We start from the raw sequence: 13,779 nt of genomic DNA, 5'->3' as shown, positions 1-13,779 counted from the left end.
TCTCATAGACGCACTCCTATACCTTGAACAGCCTTCCTAGAAGAGCAAAAAATGGAGATGTGGGGCATAGGTTGGGACTTTACAGGGTACCGTAATAGAACTTACCCAACAATGAGCTAACAAAAGTCTTTCTAGCCTTCCTAGAAGAGTTGAAACTGTTATAGATGCAAAGGGTGGGCCAACTCAATAATGAACCCTACGGACTAACTTTGGGATGCCGAGAAAGTTCATGTGCATGTAAAGGCAGGCGTCTCAATACTTTTGGCAATATAGTGTATCTTTGCTGAGGGGCCTTTGGAAACTGCAAAGTGTCTTCCTCGATACTTCCCTTGCTGGACTGCAAATGTACAGTAGATTCCAAATTTATTCCTATGGAAAGGGCATTGACTACAGGCCATTGTGGATGGTGAACAGTTTGGTTAAAGATTTAGAGGGTTTTTTCTGGGGGAAACTACATCTTAACAAGAACTGTAGTTAAAGTACAGTTATCCTTTCAGGACTGAAAGAACCCAGGGTGATAGATTCAGATTACTTTATTAATCCCGAAGGGAAATTATTCAACAACCCTAGTACAGCAATGAGGACCGGTGCTCCTTCAGGGCCACTAGATGTTTACCACCTACCCAATGTCCATCTCTGCGATAGAATATAACTATACATGAATCCACATTCCAGCTCCAGTGTAGTTCTCAGAATATTTGCAATGGCTAACCATTTTGTATATGTTGTTTTGAATAGACATTAGGTATCAAAAACACACAGGAAGAGACTATAGAGTACTTGAAAACGCTTTATCCCTTTCCAATACATAAATACAGAGTTAAAATAATATATGTATATATAATATATACACAGGAACAATTTTTAAACCATTAATATACACCTACAAGCTAGTGCAGAGAAAACAGACTTACATTTTCCCAAATATTATGAAGACCGCGGTGGCTATTAAAATGAAATAGCAGTTCAGACTAACAGTTAACAATGTCTGCTACATGACTACAGTACAAGAGCTCTCCAACATGGTGGAAAGAGGTTCTCGACTGCTAAAACTCCACACACATACACACAATAGCTTTTTGAACAGGTCTAATTCATAAAGAAAAGTGTCCATTCTTGTACTAGCAGAATTGAAATATTGTTTTTCTCAAGAGCCAGCATCTAAAAATCTGATGTAGTACTTCAGCGAGTGTGAATGAGGACATTTCTCTGCAGATGATGAGATGAAATATATACACATGATTAAAGGGTCTTCTTTAGTCATCGCTGTCACTTCCCGATTCACTTAGCTGAAGGTCATTTCCTAATGCAGTTGAAGAAAAGAGAGACATCAAATGACAAATGCTTTTATCATGGCCTGAATGCATACAGAGTACCTTCTGTGTCATTTGAGCAGAGAGCTTCTGGGTTCGAGAAACAGATGCTTCTTGAGTTTCCCCCATTCGCCATTCTGTCATCTTTTAATGTAGGCTCTCTGGTCAGGGGAGCCCATATCCTACTGGAGGGGACATGTAGATCACATCATTGGTAGTCAAAGAGTTAAAGTGGAGTTCCTGCCTATTTTGCGACTTTAGTGATACCTGGAGTGCTCGCTATGCTGATCAACAATTGGGCATTTTCAATTTTTTCAGGGGGTCCCTTACCTTATTTTCAGTGCATTTTTGATTGTACTTCCCCCTTCTCTCCCCTCTGTGGCCTGTTGTTGTGACATATAAGTTTGGGTAGAAATCTTATCGCAATTTTTCCACCGCTGCACAAAAAACACGCTGTCCTTTTGCAGAAGCGCCTGGGTACTATCACATCTTAAAGTTCTTTATTATAACAAGCATGTCATACTTACCTGTTCTGTGCAGTGGTTTTTCACAAAGCAGCCCAAATCCTCCTCTTCTCAGGGATGCCCTGGGCTCCCCCCACCCTGCTGAGTGCCCCCATAGCAAGCCACTTTTTATGGGGGCACTCGTGCATGCTTGATCCGAGCCCGGCTCTGTGTGTCCATAAGAAACACAGAACAGGGCTCGGCTCCACCCCCGCTCCCTTATCACTGGCTGTGATTGAAAGCAGCGAGAGTCAATGGCTCCTGCTGCTGTCTGAGCCAATGAGGAGGCAGAGAGCTAGGACAGCAGCCACTCTCGTGCACATCGATGGATCGAGATCGGGCTCAGGTAAGTATTCGGGGGGGGGGGGGCTGCAGGGGAAGCAGCATAATGAAGGTAATTTTACCTTACTGCACCCCCCACCCCAAAGCTCCTTGCCCCCATGTTGATGAGGACAAGGGCCTCTTCCTGACAACCCTAGGCGGTGGTTGTGGGGGTCTGCAGGCAGGGGGCTTATCGGAATCTGGAAGCCCCCTTTAACAGGGGGGCCCCCAGATCCCGGACCCCCTCCCTATGTGAATGGGTATGGGGTACATTATACATTGTACCCCATACAAGGCAGTGTATGTAAATAATGACAGGAGACGTTTTGAAAAGTTTATTAAAAATCTTCATCCAGTCTTCTTCCCTCCGCTCTTCTTCCTCCGACGATGTCTCCGGTGATTATGCCGTCTCCGGTCTATGCAGCTTGTTATATAGCCATTAGGGGCGTGGCCTCCCGTTGATGTCATCCGGAGACCCCGTCCCTTATGATGACATAAGGGGGTGTGGTCTCCAGGTGACGTCACCGGGAGGCCATGCCCCCAATCGCTATATAAAAAGCTGCATAGATCGGAGACGGCATAATCACCGGAGACATCGTCAGAGGAGGACCGGAGGAAGAAGAGCGGAGGGGAGAAGACCGGATGAAGATTTTTAATAAACTTCTCAAAACGTCTCCTGTCATTATTTACATACACTGCCTTTTATGGGGTGAATGGGTATAGGGTACAATGTACCCCATACCCATTCACATAGGGAGGGGGTCCAGGATCTGGGGGGCTCCCCTTGTTAAAGAGGGCTTACAGATTCCGATAAGCCCCCTGCCCGCAGACCCCCACAACCACCGCCCAGGGTTGTTGGGAAGAGGACCTTGTCCTCATCAACATGGGGGCAAGGTGCTTTGGGGTGGGGGGGTGCAGAGCTCCCCCTGCCCCAAAGCACCCACCCCACCCATGTTAAAGGGGGTGTGGCCTGGTATGGTCCGGGGGGGTTGGGGCCGCTCGCTCGTCCCCTCCCTTTTCCTGGCCTGCCGGGTTGTATGCTGTAAGTTTTTTCGGCGTGGTGCTCCCCTCAAAATCCATACCAGACCCGATGGGCCTGGTTTGGAACCTGGGGGGGACCCCCGCCCCGTTTTTTTTCCCCATTTTGGCGTGGAGTTCCCCCTCAAGATTCTCAGAGCGCAAGTCGCACCACAAGTCGGATCATCCTGATCCGACTTGTGATGCGACTTCCATTCAAATCAAGGGGTTCCCATAAGGAACCATTGATTTTTCACATTAAAAAAAAAAAAAAAAAATGTATAGCGTGGCTTAACGCGGTATAAGCAACGTTATTCAGCCTTTAGCAGCGTCAGACGTTTTTACAGCTGGTCCTCAGAAAGCGCAGGCCACTTGGAGCTCCTAAGAGAACAACATGGAGGGGCGTTTTTAAGCTGCAAAACAAAAGTCTGGTGCTCCTAACAGCAGCTGAAAAAACGCCCTGTGCATGGGGCCCAATTGTGCCAAATAGACACATTCTCCTGAGCCCTGCAGATCATTGCTGTAACACTAAGGCTCCGTTCACATCTAGGCGTTTTGGGGCGTTTTTGGGGCGTTTTTCTGCTCTAGGATCAGCTCTCAAAACGCCCAACAAGACAAATCCTATTCATTTCAATGGCCCCTGTTCACATCTGAGCGTTTTGACGCTGTTTACAAAACGCCCAACGCTCAAAAAAGTACATGAGCTTCTTTTTGGGCAGATTACAGGCGTTTTCCATTGATCTCTATTCAATCTAAAAACGCCTGTACAAAAATCGCGGTAAAAATCGCGGTAAAAAACGCCGCAAAAATCGCGGTAAAAAACGCGCGAAAAACGCTACGCTCAGGTGTGAATGTAGCCAAAGGCTACCTGATTTTCAGGAAAAGTACTCTTATTGCTGAAAAGTGGTTTGCTCCTCAAGTAGCTATAATTATTACAGCTGCACTGTACAACATTAAACTATGTGATACTATATATTATATATATATATATATATATATATATATATATATATATATTGTAAAGTTTGGGGGTTCTAGCTCCACCGGATTGAGTGCACAACCGTTTAAAACATAAACAAAAAGGCTTTATTTCAGCAAACTTAAACAGGCTTCCAGCAGTGCATAAATCAAACACAAAATAAAGTCCGCTTTTCTTCAGCACAAAGGAATAAAGCAAGAAAAAAGGCACATACGGTTTTGTGGATGGGTCTTCACCCCAAGGTTTGAAACAGTCCTTAATAGACCTCTCAGCAGCTTCCAGCAAACTTGCAGCTCCTTCAGACAGGTGCAACCACCAAACTACTCCTCCCCCACACTCACCTATTGCTGCTTCCTGTCTCTTAAGGACTGCTTCTCATGGGTCTTAACCCTGTATGTGCTGGAATCCCTTATGGTCAGGGGTGGGGGCTCTTTCCCACCCGAATATCACTACAGAGCCCCCCAAATTCCGGGTCCCAAATATCGCTCTATTCAACACAGAGAGCACTGCGATTCAGTCCTCCTGATTTTAGCTATTTCCAGGAATTTCTCACCCGTCTTGGGTGACCCCCTGAACATTTCCCAACTTCCCTTAAAGAGACCACAACCCAAACACAGGAGATATATAGCGATTGTCCAGGACCCAACCTTGGCGTCCTGTACATATCCCCCCCCTCTGCCTCAACGCGGAGGTGTTGGAGGCACCACACGACAGCATACAGTGGACTCGGGAGAGGGCATCGGCATTCTGATGCTGTCTCCCGGGTCTGTGTTCTACCACAAAATTGAACTCCTGGAGAGAAAGGAACCACCTTGTCACCCTGGCATTGGTGTACTTGTTCTGTCTCATCCAGGTCAATGGGGCATGGTCTGACACCAGGCGAAACCTCCTACCTAGGAGAAAATACCGTAGGGAGTCCAAAGCCCACTTGATGGCAAGACACTCCCGCTCCACCACAGCGTAGTTTCTCTCTGCTGTCGTTAGCTTCCTACTCAGAAAAACCACGGGGTGTTCTTCCCCATTGACCACTTGAGAGAGGACCGCTCCTAATCCTTCACTTGAAGCATCTGTCTGCACTACAAAATCCTTGGAGAAATCGGGAGCTACGAGCACCGGATGTTGGCATAATGCCGCCTTAAGCTTCTGAAAAGCTTCTTCGGCATTCGCGCTCCACTTTATCATCACTGACTTTCTACCTTTGGTCAAGTCAGTCAATGGTGCAGCAATGGTGGCAAAGTTGGGGACAAACCTCCGGTAGTAGCCAACTATGCCCAAAAATGCTCTGACCTGCTTTTTGGTTAGGGGACGGGGCCAGCCCTGTATGGCTTCTACCTTATTCATTTGGGGTTTAACCAGCCCTCTACCCACAATGTACCCTAGGTACTTGGCTTCCTCCATCCCGATTGCACATTTCTCTGGATTGATGGTGAACCCTGCTCTTCTCAAGGAGTCTACGACTGCCTGAACCCGGGGAAGATGGGACTCCCAATCAGTGCTGAAGACGACTATGTCATCCAGGTAGACGGAAGCATATCTTTGATGTGGACGTAAAGTTTTATCCATGGCCCGTTGGAATGTGGCAGGGGCAGAGTGCAGACCAAATGGCATCCTTTTGTACTGGAAGTGGCCTTCCGGGGTGGAGAAGGCTGTTTTCTCCCTGGCCTCCTTGGTTAGGGGAATCTGCCAGTACCCTTTTGTGAGGTCAAGCGTGGTGATATACCTGGCTGGACCCAACCTCTCAATTAACTCGTCTATCCGGGGCATAGGATATGCATCGAACTTGGAGATTTCATTAAGCTTTCTGAAGTCATTGCAGAAGCGAAGAGTGCCGTTGGGTTTAGGCACCAACACAATTGGACTCGACCACTCGCTCTGCGACTCTTCAATGACATCAAGCTCAAGCATTCTTTTTACCTCCTCAGACACTGCCACCCTATGAGCTTCTGGGATACGATACGGCTTTAACCGGATTTTTTCATTGGGCTCGGTTACAATGTCATGCTCGATGACATTGGTGAGACCAGGTAACCCTGAAAACATGTCCCTATTTCTTTGCAGAAATTCTTTTGCCTGTTGGGTCTGGGGCCTAGACAGGGTAGCAGCAACCTGCACTAGGTCAATCCCTGCAGGGTCCCCTGACTGGACACCTATCACTGCAGACACCTGTTCTCTATCTCTCCAGGGTTTCAACAAATTTATGTGGTAGATCTGGTATGGCTTTCTTCTCCCAGGCTGGTGTACCTTGTAGTTCACTTCCCCCATTTTTTCCACTATCTCAAACGGACCTTGCCACTTGGCCAAGAACTTGCTCTCCACCGTTGGTATTAGGACGGCCACCCGGTCTCCTATTTGAAATTGTCTGATTTTAGCCGACCGGTTGTACACCCTTCTTTGGGCATCTTGAGCCTTCTGCAGATGCTCCCTCACCAACGGCATTACCTTAGCCACTCTCTCTCGCATTTGGGAGATATGCTCTACCACAGTTTTGTGTGGGGAAGACTCACTTTCCCATGTCTCCTTTACTAGATCTAGCAACCCCCGGGGCCTTCGCCCATACACTAACTCAAACGGTGAGAAACCCGTTGATGCTTGTGGAACCTCCCGGATGGCAAACAACAGGGCAGGGAGTAACATATCCCAATCCTTCCCATCTTTCTGGACCACTCTTTTTAACATGCATTTTAAAGTTTTATTGAACCTCTCGACTAGGCCATCAGTCTGCGGGTGATAGACGGACGTCCGCAACTGCTTAATCTGGAACAGTTTGCACAAGTCCGCCATCACTTTGGACATAAAAGGGGTGCCCTGGTCCGTCAATATTTCTTTGGGGAACCCCGTTCGGGAAAACATTTGAAACAGTTCCCTGGCAATAGCCTTAGAGGAAGTTTTCCTTAAAGGGACTGCTTCTGGATATCTAGTGGCATAGTCTAGGATGACTAGTATATATTGGTACCCCCTTGCTGACTTCACCAGGGGTCCTACGAGATCCATTGCAATTCGTTCAAATGGTACCTCGATAATTGGCAAGGGTACCAGGGGGTTTCTGTAATGGGACACCGGGGCAGTTAACTGGCAAGTCGGACAGGACGCACAATACTTTTTAACCTCGGCCTTTACCCCTGGCCAGTAAAACCGGTCAGTTACCCTGGCCTCTGTTTTTTCTGCCCCCAGGTGTCCTCCCAGTGCATCATTGTGGGCTAGATCGAGAAGCATCCGCCTATAAGGCTGGGGAACCAGCAACTGCTCGACAGTTTCCCCTCGGCTTTCAGCCACTCGATAAACCAAGTTATCTTTCAATGCAAAATGAGGAAACCTCTGGTCTGCACCTGGTATTTGTGGGATCCCATCAATAACAGAAACCTGCTCTCTAGCATTGACCAAGGTAAGATCCTGCAATTGAGCGGTGCCAAACGCACCCCTGGATACGTCCAGGTCTGGATGCACTGGCCTTGAGGAGGTTTCCCCTTCACTCTCCTCAACCTGGGACTGTGGTGGGGAGAGTTCCTCATCATCCTCTCCCAGCATAACCTGTAACGGGGAGACTCCCCCCCCCCTCAGAGGTCAGCTCGGTCTTGCGACCTGAAACAGAAACAATATCGTCCACTTTAACATTTTCTGCAATGTCATTGTTAGTGACAGGTACCTCCCCATCAGGGGGTTGTGTTGTGGGGATTTCAGGCCCGGACCCCTCAGACTCTGTTCCTTCGAGGCCGAGGGTCCCCAGTCCCCTTGGTTGTCCAGGCTGTTCACACTGTACCTGGTTCCATAGTTCAAAAAACAGTGGGCAGTCCCGCCCCACTATGACATCATGTATCAAATTTCTTACCACCCCGACTTCTTGTGTCACAGAGGTACCACCATAGGCAACAGTCACTGGCACCAGGGGGTACTCTCTGGTGTCCCCATGGATACATACTACCCGTAGAGTCTTACTTACTGGGCCGAGTCTTCCGATCACCCTGGTATGTACCAGCGTTACCATGCTACCAGAGTCCAGCAGAGCCTTGGCAGGAAGGTGGTTCACCCATAGTTCACATTCAAACTGTCCGGTCGCTATATCAAGATGGGTGGCACATGCTCTTTGCACATAAAAAGAGCTTCTCCGAACAGTCCCACACTCCATAGGCTCCTCCTGAAGTGGGCATTGTGCCCGGGTATGCCCCCAGGACCGACATCGCCAGCACTGTATGTCTCCCAGCCTTGGGACAGGAACCAACCTCCGTGGTTCTGCTGAAGAAGATACCGGTTTGTGGGTGACAACGTCTGGCGGAGCTTCTCTCCTAGGTGCTGTGGCTGGCCTGGTTGCCCTATGTGTGGGTTCCCGATGCTTGGCAGGCCCGAGCAGGTCTTCCACCACAGTGTATCTTTCGACCAACTCTACCAGCTGGTCAGCGGTTGCAGGGTCACCATGGCTTACCCAGCGCTGTAGGTCATCTGGTAGGGACCGCAGGTACCAGTCCATCACTACCCGTTCCACCATTTGCGGGCCTGTCAGCTTCTCTGGTTGCAGCCATTTTTTCACCAGCTGTACCAGTTCGTGCATCTGGGACCTGGGTGGCCGATTAGGTTTGTACCTCCAGCGGTGCACCCTCTGAGCCCGGACAGCTGTGGTCACCCCCAGGCGGGCCAAGATCTCTGCCTTCAGACGCTCATAGTCGCTGATGTGCTCAGTTGGAAGGTCAAAGTAGGCTTTTTGCGGGTCACCAGTAAGGAAAGGGGAGATAATGCCAGCCCATTGGTCACGGGGCCACCCCTCTCTCTCCGCTATCCTCTCAAAAGTTGTGAGAAAAGCCTCCACATCATCACTGGGAGTCAGTTTTTGCAAGTAATGACTGGCTCTCACAGATACTGGGTTGCCATCGGCAATGACTGCTTGCTCTCGTCCCTGAGCCAAACGCTGTACTGCCTCCTGCAAGGCAGCCACCTGTGCTTGAGTGGACTCCTGCTGGGCAGTAAACTGAGCAGCTAGCAACCGTGTGCTTTCCTGTTGTGCCTTTACAGCCTGTGCCAGGGCTTGCTGCTGCTGAGCCATTGCTTCCTCATGGCGACGGTTTGCCTCTACTGAGGCTTGCTGCTGGGTCACAGTGGCTTGCACCAGTGCTTTAATAACTTCCTCCATGCCTGCTGTTTGCAGTGTCTGAGCTGTTTTCACCCAAGACATGCCATAGGTATACTGTCTCTTTAAATGTCAGTTTTTGGTTTTAAACGGCTTTTGCGGCTGCAAAATGCACTCTGCCCGCATCCGAGACACCAGTTGTAAAGTTTGGGGGTTCTAGCTCCACCGGATTGAGTGCACAACCGTTTAAAACATAAACAAAAAGGCTTTATTTCAGCAAACTTAAACAAGCTTCCAGCAGTGCATAAATCAAACACAAAATAAAGTCCGCTTTTCTTCAGCACAAAGGAATAAAGCAAGAAAAAAGGCACATACGGTTTTGTGGATGGGTCTTCACCCCAAGGTTTGAAACAGTCCTTAATAGACCTCTCAGCAGCTTCCAGCAAACTTGCAGCTCCTTCAGACAGGTGCAACCACCAAACTACTCCTCCCCCACACTCACCTATTGCTGCTTCCTGTCTCTTAAGGACTGCTTCTCATGGGTCTTAACCCTGTATGTGCTGGAATCCCTTATGGTCAGGGGTGGGGGCTCTTTCCCACCCGAATATCACTACAGAGCCCCCCAAATTCCGGGTCCCAAATATCGCTCTATTCAACACAGAGAGCACTGCGATTCAGTCCTCCTGATTTTAGCTATTTCCAGGAATTTCTCACCCGTCTTGGGTGACCCCCTGAACATTTCCCAACTTCCCTTAAAGAGACCACAAACCAAACACAGGAGATATATAGCGATTGTCCAGGACCCAACCTTGGCGTCCTGTACAATATATATATATATATATATATATATATATATATATATATATATATATATATAAGGCCTGAAAAGCAGAAGGCTTTACTTACGGAGAGTGTTCATAAGCTGGTTAGATCCCTGGGCTCTGTTTGTACCATTGGAGGCAGATGTTCGATTGCCATACTGCTGAGAAGGGGATGTGTGTGTGTCATCTTCTGCTCCACTGCTGGAACTATCATCATCACTCCCTGAGGAGCTTCCTGTATCAGAGGAACTGGATCCACTGCTGCTGCTCATCTGTTCAATCATATCGACCTCGGCTCTCAGTTCTATGACAAGCAAACAAACATTTCATATAAGCTATTACTCTGGAGATAACAGTTTCCTAGTCTTTCTATATTATAACTATTAATTACTTATTAGGAAGAATGAACATAGATGACTTTCATATGAGACAGGAAGTGTTGATCGCATGCTCTAATGCTGTAAAAACATTGTCCAGAACAGAGAAGAATTATACAGAGAGAGGGCTGGAGCTCAAAGATAGCACAGTGCTGTATTCACACACAATATAATACTGGAAGTGGCTATATCTCATACTAATAAATCCTCGGGGGCGCACTATCGGACACACTAAGATAGCAGTTGTGCCCAGAGCTTATGAAGTCAGTGAAGGTTTTATCAGACACTCCCTGGAAAGACAAGTAATCAGTTTCTTCTTTTGTAGTAAGCAACTGGCTACATTTTTTTGAGACGCACCAGGATCACTTTAACCACCTCCTTCCCAGGCCTATTCTGACACTTCGCTCCTTACATGTAAAAATCGACTTTTTTTTTGCTAGAAAATTACTTAGAATTAGAACCCCTAAACATTGTATATTTTTGTTTAGCAGAGACCCTATAGAATAAAATGGTGTGTGTTGCAATTTTTTTTTTTTTTTTTGGAAAAAAAAAAACAAACATTCATGAATAAAAAAACAAAAAAAAAAAAACAGAAAATTAGCCCAATTTTTTTGTATAATGTGAAAGATGATGTTACATAGAGTAAATAGATACCTAACATGTCACGCTTTAAAATTGCATCTGCCCATGGAATGGCAGCAACTTCTTAAAATTCTCCATAGGCAATGCTTTAAACACATTTACAGGTTAGCAGTTTAGCGTGGCACAGGAGGTCTTGGTGCTAGAATTATTGCTTTTGCTCTGACGTTCGCGCCTCACATGTGTGGTGCGATCACTGTTTACATATGCGTGCGGGAGTAACGTATGTGTTCGCATTTGCGCGTAAGCACGGTGGGACAGTGGTGCTTTAAATTTTTATTTTATACAAAAATTCTTTATTTTTTTTTGTACAATTTTTATTGCTATCACAAGGGAAGAACAACATCCCTTGTGATAGCATGGGCAATGACAGGTCCTCTTTATGGAGAGATTTAGGGTCTATTAGACCCCAAATCTCTCCTCTGGCCCCCCATGCATCCAATTGGACCAAGATCAGTCCGATCGGCTGCTTCTCTGGCCGCTGGTTGTCACGCAAACAAAGGGGTGGAACCGGAGTGGCAAATACTCGTCGCAGAGAGAGGGGAACGACGTCAGTTCCTTTCTCTATGTCCCAGACAGTACGGGTACGTCCTTGGGTGGGAAGTGGTTAAAGAGGAACTTTAGCCCAGAGTGAATCTGGTCCCAACATCTTTGGTTATTCCACGCATATGCCGCAGGTCCTAAAACTTGGCAGAGACCTACGGCACATCTGTCCACACGCTGGGATTTCCATTTGTACCCAAACTGGCGATATATGGTACCTTGATATCTGCTGCGTCTATGCATATGTGTAGGTATCAGACACATGTGTAGATGTGCTACAGGTCTCTGGCAAGTCCGAAGATCCTGCAGCGCATGTGCATGCATGGAATCCCACAGCATGCACGTGACCATTAGTAAAGCTGCCCCCTAGGCTGTGCGATGTAAACATTCTAAGAAGCAGAAGGGGGGGGTCCAATGTCATTCTCGCCTAGGAGAGAAACCAGGGAGTATCACTAAAAAAGCTGCATACACACGGGCGCGGTAAAATACTCCCATCTATGCTAGATATTTTCTGCAGAAAACATCCACTGTAAAAAAAAAAATGCTCACTTTGTGCAATTACACGTGCTTATATGTATGGAGTTTCGAAGTGTATGCATGCAACTTTATTCTACTGAATATTCATTTATTCTGGCCACTAAAATGAATTTATGCATGTAGGTTCCTCTCTGACATCAGGTTTGGGGCCTTTTCGCCCAGAATGCTGCTCTAAAATCAGAATCTAAAAACACTACAATTTGCATGGACGCATTACCTGAAATAGAGCTGCATTCAGAGGCATAAAAAAAAAAAAAAAACCCAAATAAACAATACGATGAAAAATTTCTCTAACGGTTGCATTTTTTCTGCCCAATGTGCATGTGGCCAAAGGTTACAGACCTTTTTCTAAAAGTAATGAAAGAGTATGCAATTGTGGAAGAGGGAGGGACAAGGAGCCAGGAAGAATAATTGGATTTTTGTCTTACAGTAAAATCCTTTTCTCTGAAGTTCATTGACAGACGCAGTCTTCTGATCTTAATATCAGTAGGGTTATACTGGAGTAGGACACTAGGCAGAAAAAAGTTCTGGCTACGCCTATGGACGGTCCCAGGGGGTATACCCTCTCTCTCTCTCTGCTATAGGATGTCAGTTTTGTATCAAAGCAGTGTCAGAGAAAATAATACCAACCCAACTCAAAATAGAGAGGTGGGTATTGCGACCTTCAATGAACTTCAGAGAAAAGGATTTTACGGTAAGACAAAAATCCATTTTCTCTATCGTCCATTGACGGACGCAGTCTTCTGATCTTCATATCAGTAGGGACGTCCCAAAGCAGTGCCATAAAATGAGGGGTGGGAACAGTAGAAAAAATTAGTCCACAAGACTAAACCATAGCCAACATAGGACTCATCAGAACAACAAGATCAGACCCACCTGAAAAAAACATAAACACCCTCAAGGGAGACTAAGAAACCACCCTAAACAGCAGCCTGCAAAACTTTGCGGCCAAAAAAAGGCATCTGAAGATGCCAGCACATCCACCTTATAACATTTTTTGAAGGTATGAACAGACGACCAGGTAGCCGCCTTGCAAACCTGAGGCACACATGCCTGATGGAGAAAAGCCCAGGAAGCAATAAGCGCCCGAGTAGAATGCACCTTAACAGGGAAAGGAGGAACCTGACCCTTAATTGAATAAGCCTGCACCACTGTCTGTCTGATCCATCTGCAAATAGTAGCAGCAGACGCAGGCAGCCCATTCTTTGGTCCATCCGAGAGTACAAAGAGCGAATCCAACTTCCGAAAAGACTCAGTAGTCGCCAAGTACTCCTTGATTGCCCGAACCACATCCATAGTATGCAGTGCAAATTCCATAGGATGTTTTAGTTTTAGGACACAAAGAGGGTAACACAATGTCCTCATTTAAGTGAAAACTGGAAACCACCTTCGGAAGGAAGGATGGATCGGGATGAAGTACCACTTTATACCTGTGAACCATCATATAGGGAGAGCAACAGGACAACGCCGCCAGTTCCGACACCCTGCACGCAGAAGTAATAGCCACCAAGAAGCTCACCTTCTGGGTTAAGGTAAGCAGGGGAATATCCAGAATACTTTCAAAAGGAAGTTTCTGGAATACCGACAGCACCAAATTAAGGTTCCAAGGTGGCAAGGGAGGTCGCACCGGAGGTACCAAGTGTCGCACCCCCTTGATGAAGTTTCGCACCAGG

At 46.9% G+C, this 13,779-nt stretch overlaps 1 protein-coding gene across 1 annotated transcript in view; it reads right to left on the bottom strand.

Annotated features, from left to right (window-relative positions):
- Positions 1 to 777: 777 nt before the first annotated feature.
- Positions 778 to 13,779, bottom strand: part of EAF1 (ELL associated factor 1) — a 34,035-nt gene continuing 21,033 nt past the window's right edge. The window contains exons 5-6 of the mRNA XM_082259488.1: positions 10,096 to 10,314; positions 778 to 1,303 (exon numbers count right to left, since the gene is read on the bottom strand). Of these exons, the coding sequence (XP_082115614.1) occupies positions 1,257 to 1,303; positions 10,096 to 10,314 (266 nt within the window). The 3' untranslated portion in view covers positions 778 to 1,256. The remainder of the gene's footprint in view (positions 1,304 to 10,095; positions 10,315 to 13,779) is intronic.

The sequence above is a fragment of the Pelophylax lessonae genome, assembly GCF_965119305.1.
Source record: "Pelophylax lessonae genome assembly, chromosome: 5".
Lineage (NCBI taxonomy): Eukaryota > Metazoa > Chordata > Amphibia > Anura > Ranidae > Pelophylax > Pelophylax lessonae.
This window is presented reverse-complemented; position numbering and strand designations above follow the sequence as displayed.